Source organism: Dreissena polymorpha, chromosome 5, assembly GCF_020536995.1.
Source record: "Dreissena polymorpha isolate Duluth1 chromosome 5, UMN_Dpol_1.0, whole genome shotgun sequence".
In the NCBI taxonomy this organism is placed as follows: Eukaryota; Metazoa; Mollusca; class Bivalvia; order Myida; family Dreissenidae; genus Dreissena; species Dreissena polymorpha.
This window is the reverse complement of record NC_068359.1, coordinates 28,301,864-28,324,226: the sequence shown is the minus strand read 5'-3', so window position 1 is coordinate 28,324,226 and position 22,363 is coordinate 28,301,864. Positions and strand designations below refer to the sequence as shown.

The 22,363-nt window shown below is 37.7% G+C and overlaps 1 protein-coding gene and 1 pseudogene across 1 annotated transcript; both read left to right on the top strand.

Annotated features, from left to right (window-relative positions):
* The window catches only part of LOC127831132 (uncharacterized), a 78,914-nt pseudogene that overhangs the window by 5,760 nt on the left and 50,791 nt on the right, over positions 1–22,363 (top strand).
* On the top strand, positions 13,160–17,302 carry LOC127882139 (uncharacterized). The gene is made up of 2 exons (XM_052430607.1): positions 13,160–14,617; positions 16,900–17,302. The coding sequence occupies exon 1, from the start codon at positions 13,252–13,254 to the stop codon at positions 14,338–14,340; it is 1,089 nt and encodes a 362-aa protein (XP_052286567.1). The 5' UTR covers positions 13,160–13,251; the 3' UTR covers positions 14,341–14,617; positions 16,900–17,302.

Genomic DNA, 22,363 nt, shown 5'->3' with positions numbered 1-22,363 from the left:
GCTGTATTAACTGACGGCAGGAAAACTGTCCCTTATAAGGAATTACTGCATCGTCTGGAAGAGCGTTTTGATGCCAAAGAGCTCCCTGCTACTGCGCAAGGGCGTTTCCAGGCAATTTCTCAGGGGGTAGGAGAATCATTGGATGAGTGGTCAGATCGCGTACTCACGCTAGCCACTAAGGCATTCCGAGATCTGCCCCAAGTATACGCCACCGAGCAGGCAGTGGCAAAATTCTGCCACGGGTTACAGGACAGAGAAACCGGCCGACAGGTGAGCATGCAGCAACCAAAGTCGATAGGAGAGGCAATTGAAAAAATTAGAATGTTCCATCACATTCAATTTGCATGTGCCCCTACCCAAATGGATGAGCAGGAGGACTTGAGATGGGTTCACGCGGTTGGCGAGGAACCAATTCCAGAGGTGGTGAGTGGGTCGGCGCTCGACAAGTTGAGCCAGGTGGTTGGTCAATTGCAGGGTGCCGTGGAACTGTTGTCCTGCCGTTGTGGGACCCCGGATGCTGTTCGCCGCGTCGAACGACCGGTTCCGTTGTTCCGTCCCGACGTTCACGAGGGATGCTATGGCGAGTGTGCGGCCGAGGATCCCTATCAGGAAGGCACCTGGAGCCGCGGCGGTCCACGTGGGCATCGGAACCAACATGCCTACGAAAGGGGATCCGGCTCAAATGCTTACCATGGGAGCGCCGGGAACTGGCGAAACAACGGGTATCATAGTGGATACCAACATTCAAATTTCCGCCCTGAGGGATCCAAGCGAGGAAGATATGGGTCTAATTGGGGCGAATATCCTGGTATGGCGCGGCGGGGCATATCTTGCTTTAAGTGTGGTGGATTGGGACATTTCCAGCGGAATTGTCTTGAAAGTACCATGTCCTTGGCCAACCATGAGGAGAAAGCTCCCGTAGTGGTAGCGGATGAGCAGTCGGGTCAACCGGAAGTGGTTCATGAAAACCAGCCAGGTTTGGTGTCCCAGTTCTGCATGAAGGTGCAGGTGGGAGATATCGTGGTTGACGCAGTGGTTGATTCGGCAGCAGAGGTCAGTATTATCTCTGATCGGATGTATGAGGCCATGAAGCAGCCACCTCCCAAGCTGGGTGATGTCAAGTTGTTGATGACAGGAAGGGACTACTCCATGCCGAGTTTTGCCGTAGGCCCAGTTGAGTTAAAGATTGGCAACTGCTGGTATCGGGAGCATTTGCATGTAGCTCCGACAGATGTCGATATGCTTCTTGGGTTCGACATTTTGGTAAATCCAGGCAGAGCCATCATTAATATGGCAGAGGCCACCATTATTTTTGATGGACAGGTTTTGAATCTTGAGAGGGGAGTCCCACAGCATGCCAAGGACGTGCACGATGCAGTTCCCTTGGTGCAGCCAACTGTGCCAGATGTCGTCCGTGATCCAGGGATGGTCATTGGCAATATCACTGAAGGAGACCATGGGGATCCTGTGTGCGTGGATGCATTTCGCGTACAACGGGTGTACGGGGAGTCTGCGGAAGCAGCCAGCCGAGAGGCGGCAGAAGTTGCCCAGGGAGGGGAAATTGGCCAGGCAGCGCGAGTGATGGCCAGGTCGGCCACTGAAGATGGGGCCAAACCGACCGCCAGACATGTGGATCCGGCTGATGTCGCTGCGGCGGACCGCCGGAAGTGTGCGACCGGATACGGAGTCGCCGCGGGTGACCACCGAGGGGGTGGCGCATCCGGATACCGAGTTGCCCCGGACAAAAGAAGGGAGGATGAATTTCGAAGGCCTGTTAGGCGTGGCTTAAGAGGGTGGCGACCCTCTAGTTCTCGCCGCTGGGAGCGGTCCCAGCGTTGGAAATTAGGTTGGCGACCACCAGAGCGTCTAACTTCCAAAATCTGTTCCGCCTAACATTGTAAATGGCGAGGTTAATTGTTAGTAAAACTAGTAAAACAATTAAAAATACAATATTCTACCAATTTAAACAATTACAGTAACGTTGCAGTCACATAATACTAAACAGCGGTATGGTCACCTATTTTTGTGATCCTTTTTACTACTCTGATGTTTTGTTACTGGAAACTCTATCCTATTCGCGGTGTTGTTAATGTATTACGTAGTACGCGGAGTATAAAAGTAATAGTTCTCTTAAACATTTTGATTAATTTGATTAGATTGTTTTGAATATATATATATGTCATATTGTCTCAGTTTAAGCCCAGTCTTTTATTGCAATATTGTTGGAACTATAAACTTGAAATTAATCTGAGCAGTGCTCTGCGAAATGAGGGTTTAATGAATAGGCATAAAGTGTCGTCCCAAATTATCTTGTGCCGTCCGCGCTTTACTTCCTGTAATGTTTGTATTACCGCGCTAAGTAGTGCTTTGCACAATCACGGATGTGTTTGATTATTTCCCGTGAAGTCTGGTTTCCCTTATGGTCGGATGTGACATTGTCGGACGACCACTGTCACACTCCATACTGTTTGTGGCCGGAAGTGGTATTTCCCGGAATTGTTCTTTTAAACAATATTTGCAGGTCTTTTGAATTTTTTACGTGACCATGCTTGACGGCAACTGTCATGATGCATCAATTTCATTTTTTGTTAATGGCCGGAGGTGTTTCCAGGTGCATGTACACTTTATTTTGTTTTTATTTTTGTAAAGTACATTATTTCTCAGTGGGATCTCCACATTCTAATACATAAGGGAATGTACTTGTTGGACGAAAGCCAACAATAATGTTTTTTCTTGATTAAGTAATTGTCAGACGATAGCCGACAAGAATGTTCTTTTTTATTTTACTAATTTGATGGAATTTTAAATATGCAAGAAACATATTGGTCACTAACCGCTAGAATGCAGCGGTCTGTATGTACCCCGCTTGGCAAAGGCACTCCTGTGCCTGCGGGAAGGGGGAAATCATAGTCCCATTTGAGTCTCTGTCTTTTCTGCCTTGGGTGCGACTGTACGATTACCATGATGGCGGCGGCCCAAGAGGAGAAAAGTGGGAGGAGTGTAGTGGGTACAATAGTTTTTGTTTTATTTTAGTTGTATTTCCCTCCAGATAATGTCAATAAAATGAATTTGTAACATTAAAAGCAATTAAAGGTATTATACTTGGACAAAAATAAGATTATTTTTATTCTTATACTTTTAACCTTTTGCCACTTAGATATGTATTTAACGCATTCGTAGTCCCTTTGTTAAAATTCTTGTGATTGTATAATATAACCAAGATGATTTTTATTGTAGATAATGCATTTCCATGTGGGGGTGAGGACCTTCTCATGTGTGCTTCAAAGCGGATGTATTTGTCGCATTTATGTTATTTGTTAAAATTGGTGAAAATAGGTTGTAAGGTGGGTGCTCCTGTCCATTCATTGTGTAGACAAGAAAAGGACAGGAGTTACAGGACCTTGTTTTGAAAAAGAAGGCGAATTTTTTGGCAGATTTGTTTTTACACAATTTTAGGCTTATATGCATCATCAAATTAAAAGCAGTCACAGTGACTATTGATTTAATTTAATTATGGCTTTATGGTTAAAGCGTATAGTTTCATAGTTGTGCAAATTAGCAATTCACTGAAACTGTTTTTGTTTATCATGTCTTTGCATTTTGTAAGCAAGCCTATTTGCACCAAGGCATAACCAATTGTGGGTTATTGTTGGTTATTATTCTAAGATTATGAAAAGGGGGTTATTGACATTTAATGGAGATGAATGAATTTTAGTTGTTGTATATTGCAGACGTTGCGCAGAAAGAGAGGTCGGACGAAAGCTGGCCGGCATGCAGACCTGACTTTGAGGTGTTAGGTCAAGGTGCTTACGCGAGGGGCACTATTACTTCATCGGTAGCTCCGGTACGATTCCTTCGCTGTGTGGCGTCGTCCCAAAAGGAGAAAAGTGGGAGGAGTGTTGTGCCGGTGCCCGGCCTACAAAACGCGCACATACCTCGTGACTGGGAACCAGCGACAAATCGATATAGTGCATGCTGGGCAGCACGAGTTTGTACGGTCTCTTGTGCACGGGACGTTGAGGTGAGTAGATGTGTTTATGTGCCTATGTCCCTATGTGAGTATTGTGTGTGAAATAGTGAGCCTGCGTATAGTTTATATTGTATTATATGGTATTGTATTGTATATGTGTGTCGGTAACTGTGAGCCTGTAATTGTGAACCTGTGCGTGTAACCCTGAGTACGTAAGTAGTTCCAGGGGGTTTAGCCTGTGTATGTAAGCCAGTGTCTAGCTGTGAGCCTGTGCGTATTGTATTATATTGTATTTTATGTGCGTTCAACACGTATTTACCTGGAAGGCCATTCCCAGAAGACATAAGTGAGTCTGTGACTGTGTATGTAAGCCGGTGACTGTGTGTTTAAGTACGTGTTTGCCTGGAAGTGTATTCCCAGAAGTACATGTATAGTGCCATTTGGTAGCGTGGACGAGCCGACAAGTGCACCCGACGAGCCGACGAGTGTACCCGACGAGCCGACGCGTGAAGCCGACAAGTTCCCTCGAAGACGACGAGGACGATTGGTGCCGTCCAGACGTGGATTCCAGTCGATGCCCATGTGAGTAGTCTAGTATATTATCTTTGCTAGCGGTTGTGATAATTGCATTAAAACCCACGAATAGCTAACCGGGTGAAAACACTACAGTACTGTGCATGCCATGAAATGGGTCAAATTTCTCAATTTTTCATTAAAAATGAGGTGGGTGGGGGAAAAGATCAAGGGCCATAGTTTCACAAGTGAAGAAGCCAGCCTTGTCTTTGGTTGTATTTTCAATGTATGTTGCCTATGTTATGACACTGACACAAAAAGGCTTTCTTATTTTACTTTATGTTTTAATGAAATGGATTTGACTGTTTGCGGCCTTTCGCAACTCGATATTTGGTCAAAAATATATCCTAGGAGACGTATTCACCAATAATAAACTCAGACTTTGACTCAGACTTAGACTTACAAAAGACAGACTCAGGATTCTTAATCTTATTCACAAACGCGTTTGAAAATAGACTTCAATAAGATCGTTTTTTTTCATGACGTCACAACTAAGCGAACTTTATAGTATAGAAAACGCGCCAAATAGTGTCATAAATTTCAGAAGACATTTCTGATACAACTTTTACGATGGAGTGTCTGTCAGTTGAAAAAAGCGAAATGAAGCATCAGAAGGCTCCAGATTGGACCGAACCAGCAGAGATTGTTTTAAACGCGTTTGTTCGGGACCACTGGAGCCTTTTTATTCGGCGAATACAAGGAAATCGGAGCCGAACAAATTTCTGTTATTCGAAGAAAAAATGGGACGAGGTGGCGAGCAGAATATCATTGTACGTTGTATGTTATTTTAGTATCTGCCTTATATTTTTAATATTTGATTTAATAGCATACAATTGGATTTGCTACCGATGTCATTTTTTACTAACGCCGCATAATGCACAATGTAAATAAGGGGCATAACCACTCAACAAATTATAGCTACTTTCGGTTTTTGGATGCGATTTGGGAATCTGTTTAAGTTTCAAATGTTATGATTTATAGTACAGTTGCACGTCCTCTGTGTCCAAAATGTGCACACGTGAATTGTTATTGAAGTATTACAATGGAAAATCTATGCTATAACGGATAACTGTACCATTTTTTAAGGTATTTTTTAGTTCTCATTTCGTACCCTGTTAGATTCGTAACCATTTTTTATTCGTATCCGTAAACCATCTTCACATTTCTAAATGAACTTTACATTTACTACACGTTTACATCAATAACTATTACCCTATTTGTCGTTTATATTTAACTAATCAACAGCCATGGTGGTAATACCGTAAACATAAAATGCAATGTTTTTAATTACTTCTTTTAAATTTACTATACACACATACACATGACTTACCATTTTTATTAACCAGGTTTTCCGAAGGAAAAAAACTGGTTATTAGATTGGCGAATGCGGGCGGGCTGGCTGGCTGGCGGGCGGGCGGAACAAGCTTGTCCGGGCCATAACTTTGTCGTTCATTGTGAGATTTTAAAATCATTTGGCACATTTGTTAACCATCATGAGACGGTGTGTCGCGCGAAAAAATTACGTCAATATCTCCAAGGTCAAGGTCACACTTTGAGTTCAAAGGTAAAAAATAGCCATAAATGAGCTTGTCTGGGCTATAACTATGTCATTCATTATGAGATTTTAAAATTATTTGGCACATTTGTTCACCATCATGGGACGGTGTGTCGCACGAAAGAATCACGTCAATATCTCCAATGTCAAGGTCGCCACGACTAAAAATAGATTTATTTTAAAACAAACTTACAAAGGGGGTTAATTTTGTTTGTTCATTTCAAAAGTTCAGTTTGAGTTGTCTCCCTTTATCAGATTTTTTTTCACAATGAAAACATGGTTTTGTGACAATTTTGTCCCTTGTTTAATATTAAAATTTCCGACTGTGAATTAGGGTACACAAGAACAGGAGAGTCTTTGTGTCTGTTAATATAAAATTATTATTTTTATTTTATTTACAAAGCCTTTAACAAGTCGATTTTTTATATTGTATATACTAGTATTACAATAACTGTGTGTATGACTGTATTGAAATGATGTATCTTTGGCTATCATAATTTATCATTTATTACATGTATGCAGCATATTATATCTTCTAAGTTTGTGATATGAAGTCCGTATTATGTTCCATGTTCACTGAACTGTAAAAGACGCTTTGAAATAATTAATCCACGTTTTTGCAACAAAATACATTGTCATTAAATGCCACACATAAAGTAACAACACAAATTAACATAGTTATCAAATGATTACATTGTTTTATTGATCATATATATGTTTTTTAACCAGGTTTTCCGAAGGAAAAAACTGGTTATTAGATTGGCGAATGCGGGCGGGCTGGCTGGCTGGCTGGCTTGCGGGCTGGCTGGCGGGCTGGCGGAACAAGCTTGTCCGGGCCATAACTATGTCGTTCATTGTCAGATTTTAAAATCATTTGGCACATTTGTTCACCATCATTGGACGGTGTGTCGCGCGAAATAATTACGTCTATATCTCCAAGGTCAAGGTCACACTTTGAGTTCAAAGGTCAAAAATGGCCATAAATGAGCTTGTCCGAGCCATAACTATGTCGTTCATTGTCAGATTTTAAAATCATTTGGCACATTTGTTCACCATCATTGGACGGTGTGTCGCGCGAAATAATTACGTCGATATCTCCAAGGTCAAGGTCACATTTTGAGTTCAAAGGTAAAAAATAGCCATAAATGAGCTTGTCTGGGCTATAACTATGTCATTCATTATGATATTTTAAAATCATTTGGCACATTTGTTCACCATCATGGGACGGTGTGTTGCACAAAAGAATCACGTCAATATCTCCAATGTCAAGGTCGCCACGACTAAAAATAGATTTATTTTAAAACAAACTTACAAAGGGTGTTAATTTTGTTTGTTCATTTAAAAAGTTCAGTTTGAGTTGTCTCCCTTTATCACATTTTTTTTCACAATGAAAACCTGGTTTTGTGACAATTTTGTCCCTTGTTTAGTTGTTGCATCACAGATGTCGATTTGGGCAAAAACAACAACGAGCAATCAGGAACAGAAAGATACATTAACAAATCACCATATACCTAACAATAAATATACATAACATGTATTGCATATAAATGTGTGCATTAAAAAATAATATACACACACTTAAATAAAATTGTTTGAATTATAAATTGTTGGTACTTTAAATCAAGTTTAAAACACAACAACAGCGATTAAATACAAACATTCCTCTTGTTCTTATTTATAAACAGCAAATAACACACAATGCTACAATTGTACTAGGTCTAATATGGTAGCTCAGCCAGAATCTGATCATTTTGCTGAAAATTTTACATTTGAAGACTCTGGTCGTTTTTCCAAACCAAGAGTAGGAAGTTTTGGTTCTAAAACATTAACATATAATGGTATCTGTTTATGGAACAATCTTCCTCAAAACATCAGGGATGTACCTAAACCTAACAATTTCAAGGGTGCCATCAAGAAACAGTTTTTAGAGTCTTTATAGCTTTTTATAGTATAATTTTTATTATGAATTTTATGTTCTGTTAAAATACTGTGATACATTTTTAAGTCTTATGATCAATAAGATGCAAGGATCTCATAATTATTCTTTAACTTATGCTACAAAGTGTGTTTATTAACTACCTATGCAGTGTGTAAATTTCTTATGCAACTTCTGTGATAATAATGAACATGTGATTATATTTATTCATTCTTAATCAGTAATATACTTTATTAAACAGTACATATTTGATACATATACATTATTAAAATCTAATACATGACTGTTTCATGGTTACTGCCACCAATAACAAGGACCACAATGGAAATAAGTGAAAATCATTTTTCTCTTTTTTGTGTTATCCTTGGTATTGTGTGTGCATTCCATGGTTTGCTATGTATATTGCTGTGATAATATATTTTATATTGTCTGCATTATGTAGTAACTATGTAATGTTCATATGTTTACCAAATAAAAATCAATCAATAAAAATCAATCAAATGTTATATTCATCGACAAATGATAACACAGGGCTCACTCTGCCATTTGCCAAATTAGCCAATGGCTACAAATTGACCTATTTGGCAAAAGAAAATTCTATCTGGCTACAACTTTTTATTCATAAAAACTAATAAAGTAGCCAAACATAAAAGAATTTTGCCATAGAAAGGCGAATTTGACTAAAGAAATTGTTGACTTGAGCCAGGGGAAGCCCTGATAACATCATTCACTAATTTTTCCATTTTAAATAAACTTTGAATTAACTGTTGTTACAGATTCATCAAAACTTGGCATAATTGCATTTATTTGGAGGGAGATGCACTGCAAAAATCACAGAATGTTTATTCTTATTTTTAGCTCCACTGGCCAGAGGCCAGCGGGGCTTATGTCATGGTCCTGTGTCCGTCGTGCGTGCGTCCGTGCGTTAACTTTTACTTAAAACATCTTCTTCTCCTAAACTACTGGTCCAATTCTGATGAAATTTCTCAGGAATGTTCCTGGGGTGAACCTCTTTCAAATTTGTTCAAATTATGCCCCTGGGGTCAAATTTGACCCTGCCCGGGGGGTCACAAAAATAAAAAATTGCTTATATAAGGCCTATTTTGTGAAAACTTTAAAAATCTTCTCGTCCATAACCATTGGGCCTAGGGCTATCAAATTTGGTATGTAGAAACATCTAATAGTCCTCTACCAAATTTCTTCAAATTATGCCCCTGGGGTCATATTTGACCCTGCCCCAGGGGTCACAAAATTGAACATATGCTTATATAAGGCCTATTTTGTGAAAACTTTAAAAATCTTCTTGTCCATAACCATTGGGCCTAGGACTATCAAATTTGGTATGTAGAGACATCTAATAGTCCTCTACCAAATTTCTTCAAATTATGCCCCTGGGGTCATATTTGACCCTGCCTCGGGGGTCACAAAATTGAACATATGCTTATATAAGGCCTATTTTGTGAAAACTTTAAAAATCTTCTTGTCCATAACCATTGGGCCTAGGGCTATCAAATTTGGTATGTAGAGACATCTAATAGTCCTCTACCAAATTTCTTCAAATTATGCCCCTGGGGTCAAATTTGACCCTGCCCCGGGGGTCACAAAATTGAACATATGCTTATATAAGGCCTATTTTGTGAAAACTTTAAAAATTCTCTCGTCCATAACCATTGGGCCCAGGGCTATCAAATTTGGTATGTAGAGACATCTAATAGTCCTCTACCAAATTTCTTTAAATTATGCTCCTGGGGTCAAATTTCACCCTGCCCCGGGGGTCACAAAATTGAACATATGCTTTTATAATGCCTATAATGTGAAAACATTCAAATTCCTCTCGTCCATAACCATTGGGCCTAGGGCTATCAAATTTGGTATGAAGAGACATCTAATAGTCCTCTACCAAATTTCTTCAAATTATGCACCTGGGGTCAAATTTGACCCTGCCCCGGGGTCACAAAATTGAACAAATGCTTATATAAGGCCTATTTTGTGAAAACTTTAAAAATCTTTTCGTCCATAACCATTGGGCCAAGGGCTAAAAAATTTGGTATGTAGAGACATCTAATAGTCCTCTACCAAATTTCTTCAAATTTTGCCCTGAGGTCAAATTTGACCCTGCCCCCAGGGGTCACAAAATTGAACATATGCTTATATAAGGTCTATTTTGTCAAAACTTTAAAAATCTTTATGTCCATAACCATTGGGCCTAGGGCTACCAAATTTAGTATGTAGTGACATCTTATAGTCCTCTACCATGTTTTTTTCAAATAATGTCCCTGGGGTCAAGTTTGACCCTGCCCCGAGGGTCACAAAATTGAACATATGCTTACATAAGGCCTATTTTGTGAAAACTTTAAAAATCTTGTCCATAACTGTATGGCATAGGGCTACCAAATTTGGTATGTAGTGACATGTAATAGTTCTCTTCTTAGTTTGTTCAAATTATGCCCCTGGGGTCAAATTTGAAATTGCCCCGGGGGTCACAAAATTGAATATATGCTTATAAAGGTCTTATTTTTTGAAAACTTTAAAAATCTTTCTGTCCATAACCATTGGGTCTAGGGCTACCACATTTGGTATGTAGTGACATCTTATAGTCCTCTACAAAGTTTGCTCAAATTATGCCCCTGGGGTCAAATTTGACCCTGCCCTGGGGGTCACAAAATTGAACATATGCTTATATAAGGCCTATTTTGTGAAAACTTTAAAAATCTTCTTGTCCATAATCATTGGGCCTAGGGCTATCAAATTTGGTATGTAGAGACATCTAATAGTCCTCTACCAAATTTCTTCAAATTATGCCCCTGGGGTCAAATTTGACCCTGCCCCGGGGGTCACAAAAATAAAAATTTGCTTATATAAGGCCTATTTTGTGAAAACTTTAAAAATCCTCTCGTCCATAACCATTGGGCCTAGGGCTATCAAATTTGGTATGTAGAAACATCTAATAGTCCTCTACCAAATTTCTTCAAATTATGCCCCTGGGGTCATATTTGACCCTGCCCCAGGGGTCACAAAATTGAACATATGCTTATATAAGGCCTATTTTGTGAAAACTTTAAAAATCTTCTTGTCCATAACCATTGGGCCTAGGACTATCAAATTTGGTATGTAGAGACATCTAATAGTCCTCTACCAAATTTCTTCAAATTATGCCCCTGGGGTCATATTTGACCCTGCCCCGGGGGTCACAAAATTGAACATATGCTTATATAAGGCCTATTTTGTGAAAACTTTAAAAATCTTCTTGTCCATAACCATTGGGCCTAGGGCTATCAAATTTGGTATGTAGAGACATCTAATAGTCCTCTACCAAATTTCTTCAAATTATGCCCCTGGGGTCAAATTTGACCCTGCCCCGGGGGTCACAAAATTGAACATATGCTTATATAAGGCCTATTTTGTGAAAACTTTAAAAATTCTCTCGTCCATAACCATTGGGCCCAGGGCTATCAAATTTGGTATGTAGAGACATCTAATAGTCCTCTACCAAATTTCTTTAAATTATGCTCCTGGTGTCAAATTTCACCCTGCCCCGGGGGTCACAAAATTGAACTTATGCTTTTATAATGCCTATAATGTGAAAACATTCAAATTCCTCTCATCCATAACCATTGGGCCTAGGGCTATCAAATTTGGTATGAAGAGACATCTAATAGTCCTCTACCAAATTTCTTCAAATTATGCACCTGGGGTCAAATTTGACCCTGCCCCGGGGTCACAAAATTGAACAAATGCTTATATAAGGCCTATTTTGTGAAAACTTTAAAAATCTTTTCGTCCATAACCATTGGGCCAAGGGCTAAAAAATTTGGTATGTAGAGACATCTAATAGTCCTCTACCAAATTTCTTCAAATTTTGCCCTGAGGTCAAATTTGACCCTGCCCCCGGGGGTCACAAAATTGAACATATGCTTATATAAGGTCTATTTTGTCAAAACTTTAAAAATCTTTATGTCCATAACCATTGGGCCTAGGGCTACCAAATTTAGTATGTAGTGACATCTTATAGTCCTCTACCATGTTTTTTTCAAATAATGTCCCTGGGGTCAAGTTTGACCCTGCCCCGAGGGTCACAAAATTGAACATATGCTTATATAAGGCCTATTTTGCGAAAACTTTAAAAACTTGTCCATAACTGTATGGCATAGGGCTACCAAATTTGGTATGTAGTGACATGTAATAGTTCTCTTCTTAGTTTGTTCAAATTATGCCCCTGGGGTCAAATTTGAAATTGCCCCGGGGGTCACAAAATTGAATATACTAGTATGCTTATAAAGGTCTTATTTTTTGAAAACTTTAAAAATCTTTCTGTCCATAACCATTGGGTCTAGGGCTACCACATTTGGTATGTAGTGACATCTTATAGTCCTCTACAAAGTTTGCTCAAATTATGCCCCTGGGGTCAAATTTGACCCTGCCCTGGGGGTCACACAATTGAACATACGCTTATATGGAGTCTATTTTGTGATACCTTTAAAAATCTCTTGTCCATAAACATTGTGCCTAGGGCTACCAAATTTGGTATGTAGTGAAATATTATAGTTCCCTACCAAGTTTGTTCAAATTATGCCCCTGGTGTCAAATTTGACCCTGCCCCAGGGGATCACAGAATTGAACATATGCTTATATAAGGCCTATTTTGTGAAAACTTCAAAAATTCTCTTGTCCATAACCATCCGGCCTAGGGCTATCAAAGTTGGTCTGTAGTGACATCTTATAGTCCTCTACCAAATTTATTCAAATTTTATCCCTGGGGTCAAATTTGAACCTGCGCCGGGGGTCACAAAATTGAACATAGGCTTATATAATGCCTATTTTGTGAAAACTTAAAAAAAAATCTTGTCCATAACCATTAGGCCTAGGGCTACACAATTTGGTATGTAGTGACATTGTATAGTCCTCCACTTAGTTTGTTCAAATTATGCCCCAGGAGTCAAATTTGACCCTGCCCTGGGGGCCACAAAATCGATTATATGCTTATATAGTGCCTATTTTCATTTCCTAAATTATGTACTTACCTGACATATGTACTTTAGGATTCTATCTCGGCCCGAAAATAACTCGCTATACGGTAGGCGCCGCATAATAGACGACTACCGGAAATAAACAACTTTCGCGCATGCGTATCGTAGTTTCCTCTCCGCACGACCTCATGCTCGAATCACTTTTCTTCTCGGCGCCTTCGAAGGCGTTTGTTACTCGCTATTTTTCAGCATGGCTGAAGTGTTTGTTAAAAATAATAATAATCGTTCTCCGTTTGTGGATAACGAGGAAGAAGATATGGGACACAGTGACGTGAGTAATAACACAGTGTCTGGCAAGCAGAAAAAAAGACGTTCCAAAGTAGACTTATTAGAGGAACGTTTTGACGAGAAATACGGTAAACTTGAAAATACTTTACACAATATTGTTGCATTGTTGCAATGCCAGTCACAAAGACATGGTAATTCAACGCAGGGGAATGGCAAAAGCCCCAATTATGACCAGGGGAGTGATAAAAGCCCCAATTTTGAAGAGAGGACTGGTCAAAGTTCCACAAGTAATCGTCAAGATGACGTACTTTCCATTCATCCTGCTTCCTCTGAACATTTTTCGTTGTCTGATTCAGAAGAAGAAGACACAGAGCACAGTGCTAGTGTACGCAGGTGTTTGAAAGACATTTTTGGAGAAGATGCATGTTTGAAAAAAGATGCACAAAAGCCAACTGGCATTTGCTTAGAAAATTCGCAGAAAGAAATTTTGGAACAAAGCTATCGGTCTAAAACACCAAATAATGTAACAGCATTTTCTGAAGAGTGCAAAGATTTATTTCCAGTTGATGAAGACACTGAACATTTTTTACGTGTACCTACATTGGACGATATTGTAGACACGTGTCTAACAAAGAAGTTTGGTTCTAGAGCTTCATTCGCTAAACATGGAACTTTTCTGTTCTCACAACCAAACAAAATGGTGGAGAAGACCGCATACAGAGGACAGCAAAGTGTCTACATGGGTATTGTTACACAGATGTACATGCAGCAAGCTCTTGCAATGTTAATGGACATGGTTACAGATAAACCAGACATTGAGAAAAAAGTGAAGGACATTTTTGCTTTATCCACACGAAGTCTAGATCAATTTGGTAGAGCAGGAGCATTTTTTCATATCATTCGTAGACAAGTCACAATGAGCGAGACTTCTTTATATGAACTTGATGATTCAAGGACAATCAGTAACCTACCCTTGAGAGGGGACGGGGTGTTTGGTGAAGAATTGGAAAAGACTCTCAAACAAAAGAAAGACAAAAGAAAAAACACTTGAAGAGTTATTGCCAGAAAAATTGCAAAAGAAGGAAACATATAAGAGGAAAGCCAGTGAACAGACAGAACAGCAAACATCTGTCAAAAGACAATATGTAAAGACAAATACAAGAATGGGTGTTCAGCCAAATGAATACAATAGAGCGCCACCTACATTTCGCATTCCAAAATACAATGCGGAACCACGAAGTACTTTTCGAACAGAGCACAGAGCTGGTGGCTCGAGAGGTCGGGGCAACTATGCAGCCAATAACAGACCAAGGGCTACAGTTGCCAAGGTTAGTAAACAATGACCAGTCAGGTTTGTTAATGTTGCGACCGGAGATACCAGTAGGGGACAGATTAACTCATTTTCAAAAAAAATTGGCAGTTGATTACAACAGACAAATGGGTTTTATCAATTATAAAAGAGGGTTACAAATTGGAATTCATAAAGAAACCAATTTTTCAGGGTATAAAACAAACTCATGTCAGTATCGAAAACGAACATATTATGCAGGAAGAAATAGATTCTTTAATGCAAAAAAATGCTATAGAAATCGTACCGAAAACAAATTGGACGACAGGTTTTTACAGTACTCTATTTTTAGTCAAGAAAAAGACAGGAGATTTAAGACCAGTCATAAATCTAAAACCTCTAAATCGGTACCTCCGAAAGCAACATTTCAAGATGGACACATTGACAAAAGGGTTAAATCTAGTTCAAAAGAACGATTGGGCGATATCTTTCGACTTAAAAGACGCTTATTTTCACATAGGCATATTCAAGAAACACAGAAAATTCCTCAGATTTGCATGGAAGGGGAAAGTTTTCCAATTCAAAACATTATGTTTCGGACCAACTGTCTCTCCACGAGTTTTCACAAAAATATTGTCAGTTGTTGCAGCTTATCTAAGAGTAAAAGCCATACGATTAGCAGTGTATCTGGACGACTGGATACAACTGAATCAAGAAAGACAAATATTACTAACAGAAAGAGAGATAACGCTCAATCTTCTTCTGAATCTAGGTTTCATAATAAACAAAAACAAATCCACTCTCATTCCTGTACAGATTCTGACATATTTAGGAACAGTTTTTCAATTAAAGAAAGGCCTGGTTTATCCAACGGCAGAAAGATTTCAGAAATTAGTGAAGGCAATTCATCTACTAATCAATGGTTACACAAAAGCAAGACAATATTTGGTAGTTCTTGGAATGATGGCATCCACACTAGAAATTGTACCAAATGCAAGACTGTATATGAGACCCCTTCAAATGCATTTGTTACGAAACTGGAGTCCAGCCAGAATGTCTCTGCACTGGGAGGTCCCATGTACACAGTCTGTGAAATCCAGTCTCCATTGGTGGTTACATCAAGCCAATTTTCAAAAAGGGGTATCTTTGCAACCAATTCAACCGCAGATAACAATGACTTGCGATGCATCAATGGTGGGATGGGGTGGTTTTGTGAACAACCAAGTAGTACAGGGTGTTTGGTCCAGGAACCAGAGTACAGAGCATATAAATTATCTGGAATTGAAGGCGGTACATCTGTCATTGGAAAATTTTGTTCCGATATTAAAGAACAAACATGTATTGATTCGATCAGACAATTCCAGCACAGTTCAATATTTGAACAAACAGGGAGGTACAAAATCGATGAGACTTTGCGAATTAGCTCAGAGAATCTGGTTCCTAGCTCTACACCACAATATGAAATTGAAATCAGTACATATCAAGGGGCAGACAAATGTATTAGCGGATTTTCTCAGCCGACACCAACTTCAGGCTACAGAATGGTCACTGAACAAGACTGTAGTGAACCATCTGTTTTGGATGTGGGAGACTCCGCTAATAGATTTGTTTGCGACAGCAGAGAACAAACAATGTCCAGTGTTTTGCTCATGGAATCTAGATACATTAGCACTGACACAGGATGCTCTGTCCATAAGTTGGGAAGGCATGATGGCATATGCATTTCCACCCATAAGTCTGTTGGGCAAGGTACTCAAACACATGATGAAGTTTCAGTGCGAATTGATTCTGATAGCACCAATGTGGGAACGTCAGCATTGGTATCCAATGATTCTTCAGTTGTTGATAGCTCCACCAGTCAAGCTTCCAGAAATGGAAGATTTATTGGTTCAGAAAGGGATGTTACATCCGAATCCAAAATTTCTAAAACTGACTGCATGGAGATTATCGACAAACGGTATGAAACAGAAGGATTTTCTAGACAAACTAGAAAATTATTGTGTTCATCATGGAGAATCGGAACTCAGAAAGATTATAGATGTAAATTTAGGAAATTCCATAGCTGGTGTGGTAAAAGACAAATTGATCCCTTTAGTCCATCTTTAAATAACTGTGCTAATTTTTTAGCTGATCTATATAAAGATGGTTTAAAATACAAAACAATTTCAGGCTATAGATCAATGATGTCTTCTATGTTGAACCCGGTGGACAGAATACCAGTGGGTCAACATCCCTATATTATTCGTTTACTGAAAGGCATTTTCAATGAAAGGCCACCAGTGAAAAGACTTGTACCTGAATGGAATTTATTGTTTGTTTTAGATGCCCTCAAGCAACCACCGTTTGAGCCAATAAAGACAGCCAGTTTAAAGTATGTAACTTACAAGACAGTTTTTCTCATAGCAATTACAACTTTTCGCAGATGTGGGGATTTACAATCTTTGACATTGGGAGAAAATTCTGTGAATGTACAAGCAAAAGGTGTAACTTTCATAAGGCATGGTTTATCGAAACAGGACAGAGGTTCACATCAGAGCAATACTATTTTTATTCCTGCTTTTCCAAAGAACAAGTTGTTGGATCCAAAACGAGCATTGACTTATTATCTGAAATCAACAGAAAAATTTAGGAATTCAAAAGAGAAGGACTCTTTGAAATTATTTTTAACTGTAAATAAACCGCATAGAGCGGCTTCAAGTCAGACAATTTCGTCATGGATTGTTAAGACTATTCAAAAGTCATACAAAATGAAAAAAGTGTATGTATCTAAAGTTAAAGGTCATTCAACTAGGTCAATCGGACCATCATGGGCTCTTTTTAAGGGAGCTCCATTGAAAGATGTTTTAGACAGTGCAGATTGGAGTAGATCATCTACTTTTGTGAAGTTCTATTTTAAAGATGTATCATTTGATTTTCTTAAAGAATAATGTTTTTCTCCCCGGCGAGTTATTTTCCGGAAAGTGAACTGTTTTTAAGTCAACAGTATGGAACATATCATATATATGACGGCCACAAGTAGTGGTTTATCCATCATATATTTTTTAAAATATATTGTTTAAATATGTGGGAAAGTGAATAAGAATACATGATTTGTGCTGTGTACAGTTATTATTGTGTATATAAGAGGGACTGTTGTAGCAGTTTTTATGAAATAGAAGATATAGAAAACTCTGGAATGAGAAGATCTACTATAATTGTTGGAGTGGTCAGAAAGTACCTGAACCCGCCTCCAAAGAGGGACTGCTTTGGGAAGGAATCCTAAAGTACATATGTCAGGTAAGTACATAATTTAGGAAATGAAATTTCCAAATTTGTACTCAAATTATAATTTTATGAGTAAATTATACTTACCTGACATATGTACAAACCCACCCTTCCTCCCCTCTTTTTCAGACTACTTTCTGAGGCCTTCGAAGGCGCCAAGGAAAGTGATTCGAGCATGAGGTCGTGCGGAGAGGAAACTACGATACGCATGCGCGAAAGTTGTTTATTTCCGGTAGTCGTCTATTATGCGGCGCCTACCGTATAGCGAGTTATTTTCGGGCCGAGATAGAATCCTAAAGTACATATGTCAGGTAAGTATAATTTACTCATAAAATTATAATTTGAGTACAAATTTGGAAATTTGTGAAAACTTTAAAAATCTTCTTGTCCTTAACCATAAGGCATTGGGCTACCAAATTTGGTATGTAGTGACATCTAATAGTTCTCTACCAAGTTTGTTCAAATTATGCCCCTTGGGTCAAATTTGACCCTGCCTGGGGGGTCACAAAACTGAACATACGCTTATATAAGGCCTATTTTGTGAAAACTTCGTCCATAACCATTGGGCCTAGGGCTATCAAATTTGGTATGTAGAGACATCTAATAGTCCTCTACCAAATTTCTTCAAATAATGCCCCTGGGGTCAACTTTGACTCTGCCCTGGGGGGGGGGGGGAGTCACAAAATTGAATAAACGCTTATAAAGCGCCTATTTTGTGAAATCTTTAAAAAATTTCTTGTCGAAAACCATTCAGACTATGGCTGCCAAATTTGGTATGCAGTAACATCTTATAGTCCTCTACCAAATTTGTTCAAATTATGCCCTTTGGGTCACATTTGACCCTGACCCGCGGGTCACAAAAATGAACATTATATACGCTTATATCTTGCTTATTTTGTGAAAACTTAAAATATTCTTGTCCTTAACTCTAGGACTTAGGGCTACCATATTTTGTATGTACATGTAGTGAGATATAGTAGTCCTCTACAAAGTCTGCTCACATTATGCCCCTGGGGTAATATTTGACAAAGCCCAGGGGGTCACAAAAGTGTGCATGTGCTTAAATAGGGCCTATATTTAAGTATTTGCACATGCAGAGAATATTTGTTTCAGCCTTTTTTCAGCAGTGGAGCGATACAGGGCCATCATGGCCCTCTTGTTTTCAAAGGCATAGATTGTCTAATATAACAGGTATTAACAAGACACTTTAAAAGTATGAAACTTGTATTGATTGAATACCAGTTCTAAAAACTTGAATGACAATACTAATGCATCTGAGAGAGCAAGCACTGTATAACTAATATGTTACTATTTAGAATGCAAAAATATCATGCATATTTTGAAATATAACTAGCATTATATATGCCAAAATTAAGTGCTAATGAATAGATTATTCGATATGCATTGATATATACATTTGAATGTCATAACATGAGAATACGTCCATTTATCAAAATTACACTTTTAAGCCTTTTTTCAGCATCCACAAAGTGAACGATTAAACCATTCCTGTGCTGCATTGACTGGTCGCAGATATGGGATCATAAGATGCCTTGAGCAGCCATATCCACTGTCGCAGATCACTATTCCAGCGTGTTCACCTTTAAGAAATTTATTAAACAAAGATCATATATTTTATTGGAGTGAATTTGATTTGAATATTTAAATGTATTTATTGATCATCATAAAGTTAATGTAAAAATTATTTCCGCTTGTCTATCCATGAGCAATGGCTGAATATATGCTTAAATACATTGATGCACATACAATTTTTATACATTGTAAAATACAAATTGTGTTCACTAGTATTTGTGGAATGTTAGAAAACCTACCATTTTTTCAAACTGATCTTTTAGTTCACAGTTTCTCCAAATTCTGGCATCATGTGTCCGCCCTGGCCAGTTGGCATTGAAACTTGTTATTTTGTAGTGTGCATCACAGACAGCCTGTGAATATGAAACGTGCATAACATTGTTTCAACACATTATATAAATTAACTAAATAATAAATATTTTATTAATTTTTTCTATTTAAGTTGATATACAACTGATGACATGTTTCTTAGTTTACTAATGACAACCGGCTAAAATTAACATGTAGTTGTTTAATAAATTATTTTTGTTAACAATAAACGTGTATCATATTATAAAAACAATTAAATCAAGTTTCAGCATTACGCAAAAATATTTGTTAAGCCATACCTGTAAATTGATTGTGGGTATACCTTTTCGCTCTATGAAGTCTTCAATGTGATCATTAGGCTTTTTTATGTGCACGTGTGTGCAATCAATACATCCCAAAGTCTTGGGAAACCTAAAAGTTAATCATTTAAAATTAAGATATTTTGGGGGAAATTTAAATATTAAGAAATACATGGATTTTAGTTTAAATGTAATGTGATTTGTGACTGTATGTCTGTTATATGGAATGAAAGTTTTACCTAAAGTCAGTTAGAAGTTATGTAATATGCTGACATGTTTTAAATTGATTATCAATTGATTTAATATCATCATTATTGAAAATGCAACTAATAAGGTCACGGGAAAATAAAATATGTTTACAGCTGTCGATTGTTGTTATTATTTTTAGAATACAGCACATTGAAACCATGCACATTCTGTCAATAAATTCATATATTACATCATTTGCCTCACAAATATATTTTATACAATGTATGGCAATTCAATTAATTCATAGACAGACAGACGGACAGAGGTTCACATGGATTCCAGTTTACCCCTTTTACTAATAAACGGGGTGTATAATAACCGAAGATAAATTATTTATACTGCCTTGTGTAGCATTCATAAGTATCCAATAACATTATAAACAAGGGCTGTTTGTAAAACATGTATGCCCCCCCCATATGGGCTGTCAGTTGTAGTGGCAGCCATTGTGTGAATACGTTTTTTATCACTGTGACCTTGACCTTTGACTTAGTGACCTGAAAATCAATAGGGGTCATCTGCCAGTTATGATCAATGTACCAATGAAGTTTCATGATCCTAAGCGTAAGCATTCTTGAGTTATCATCTGGAAACCATTTTACTATTTTGATTTACTGTGACCTTGACCTTTGACCTAGTGACCTGAAAATCAATAGGAGAGTCATCTGCCAGTCATAAACAATGTACCTATGAAGTTACATGATACTAGGCCTAAGCGTTCTTGAGTTATCATCCGGAAACCATCTGGTGGACGGACCGACCGACATACATGTGCAAAACAATATACCCCCTCTTCTTCGAAGGGGGGCATAATAATTAATGACTTCCCATTACATTAAAGAGCTAGTAACAATAATCCAAATAATCGGTATTCTTTATATTTACAATGTTTAAGAAAATTGTGACTTATTTGTGATTTCGAACCACTGACTAGCATGCACAATTTATTTTCTAGAACCAATGCGCTACCAACTGCGTCATGGCAATTTGTTTAAAGTATATGCAAAAAGTCTGATAATAATTGGGACATCTATAAATAGATCGGTTATAGTAATGGAAATATAATGTATGTAAAGTTTATTATCTTGTTTACGATTTAAAATAGGTATTACTAATAAGAAACAAATTCATTATGATAGTTACTGGTCATGTACGTAATTCCGGCCACTTTTGGGACTATTTAAGAAAATTCTTTAGTGTTAGGCAACTGGTTGAAACATAACTTCACATATATAATCCTGGGTTCAAAACTCACCTAACATGAAAATTTAAATAAAATTAGATCGGTGAATGTTACTTAATGAACAGAAAATGATGACATGTAAACTATCCATTTTCGTAGGTTAAATGTACCTAAAAAATCGGCCACTTTTCAGTTTGATCTGCAAATAAAATTACAAAGCAATATCTTTTGACAAACGTCCTCAATTTCAGAGTATTAATCAATGTTTATACTATTAAAATTTTTGACTTGAAATTTAAAATAAATGCGAAATTATTATACCAGTTACTCCCCCTACCTATTTTAATAAATATAAACAATGGGAAACTGCTAATTCATTAAAAAATATTTGTTTTTAATGTGTTTAATACATTTTTTCAAACATAGCTAAAAAAGTAAACACATTTTGTTTGAAAAGTTGACTTCAGTGTTGATTATTAGTAAACGCTTATATATAATATTAAAACATGTAATCTAGTAATATTCTTATAAAGGGAGGTAATTCATATATTAAAAATTTATATTTAGGTTCTGATTTGTATGTTTTGAATATAAGTTTTTGTACAATTAATTGTTAAAACTTTAATTAAAGTTTATTAGATAAAATAAAAATAATTTTATCAAATATATTTGTTTCTTATATGAATATAATTGTTGCAAGTAATGATGACACCACTTTCCCCATGAGCCAAATATTTCCTGCTATGTTTGTGACATTTTAACACAAAAGTTTACAGTGATATGTTTCTTACATTTGCAAAATATTGAGAGTGGGGATGGTTTTCATGTTGATTTTTCTAAATAAAAACAAAATATGTGCGTTAAGATCATGAAAATGATTTTACACAGGTGG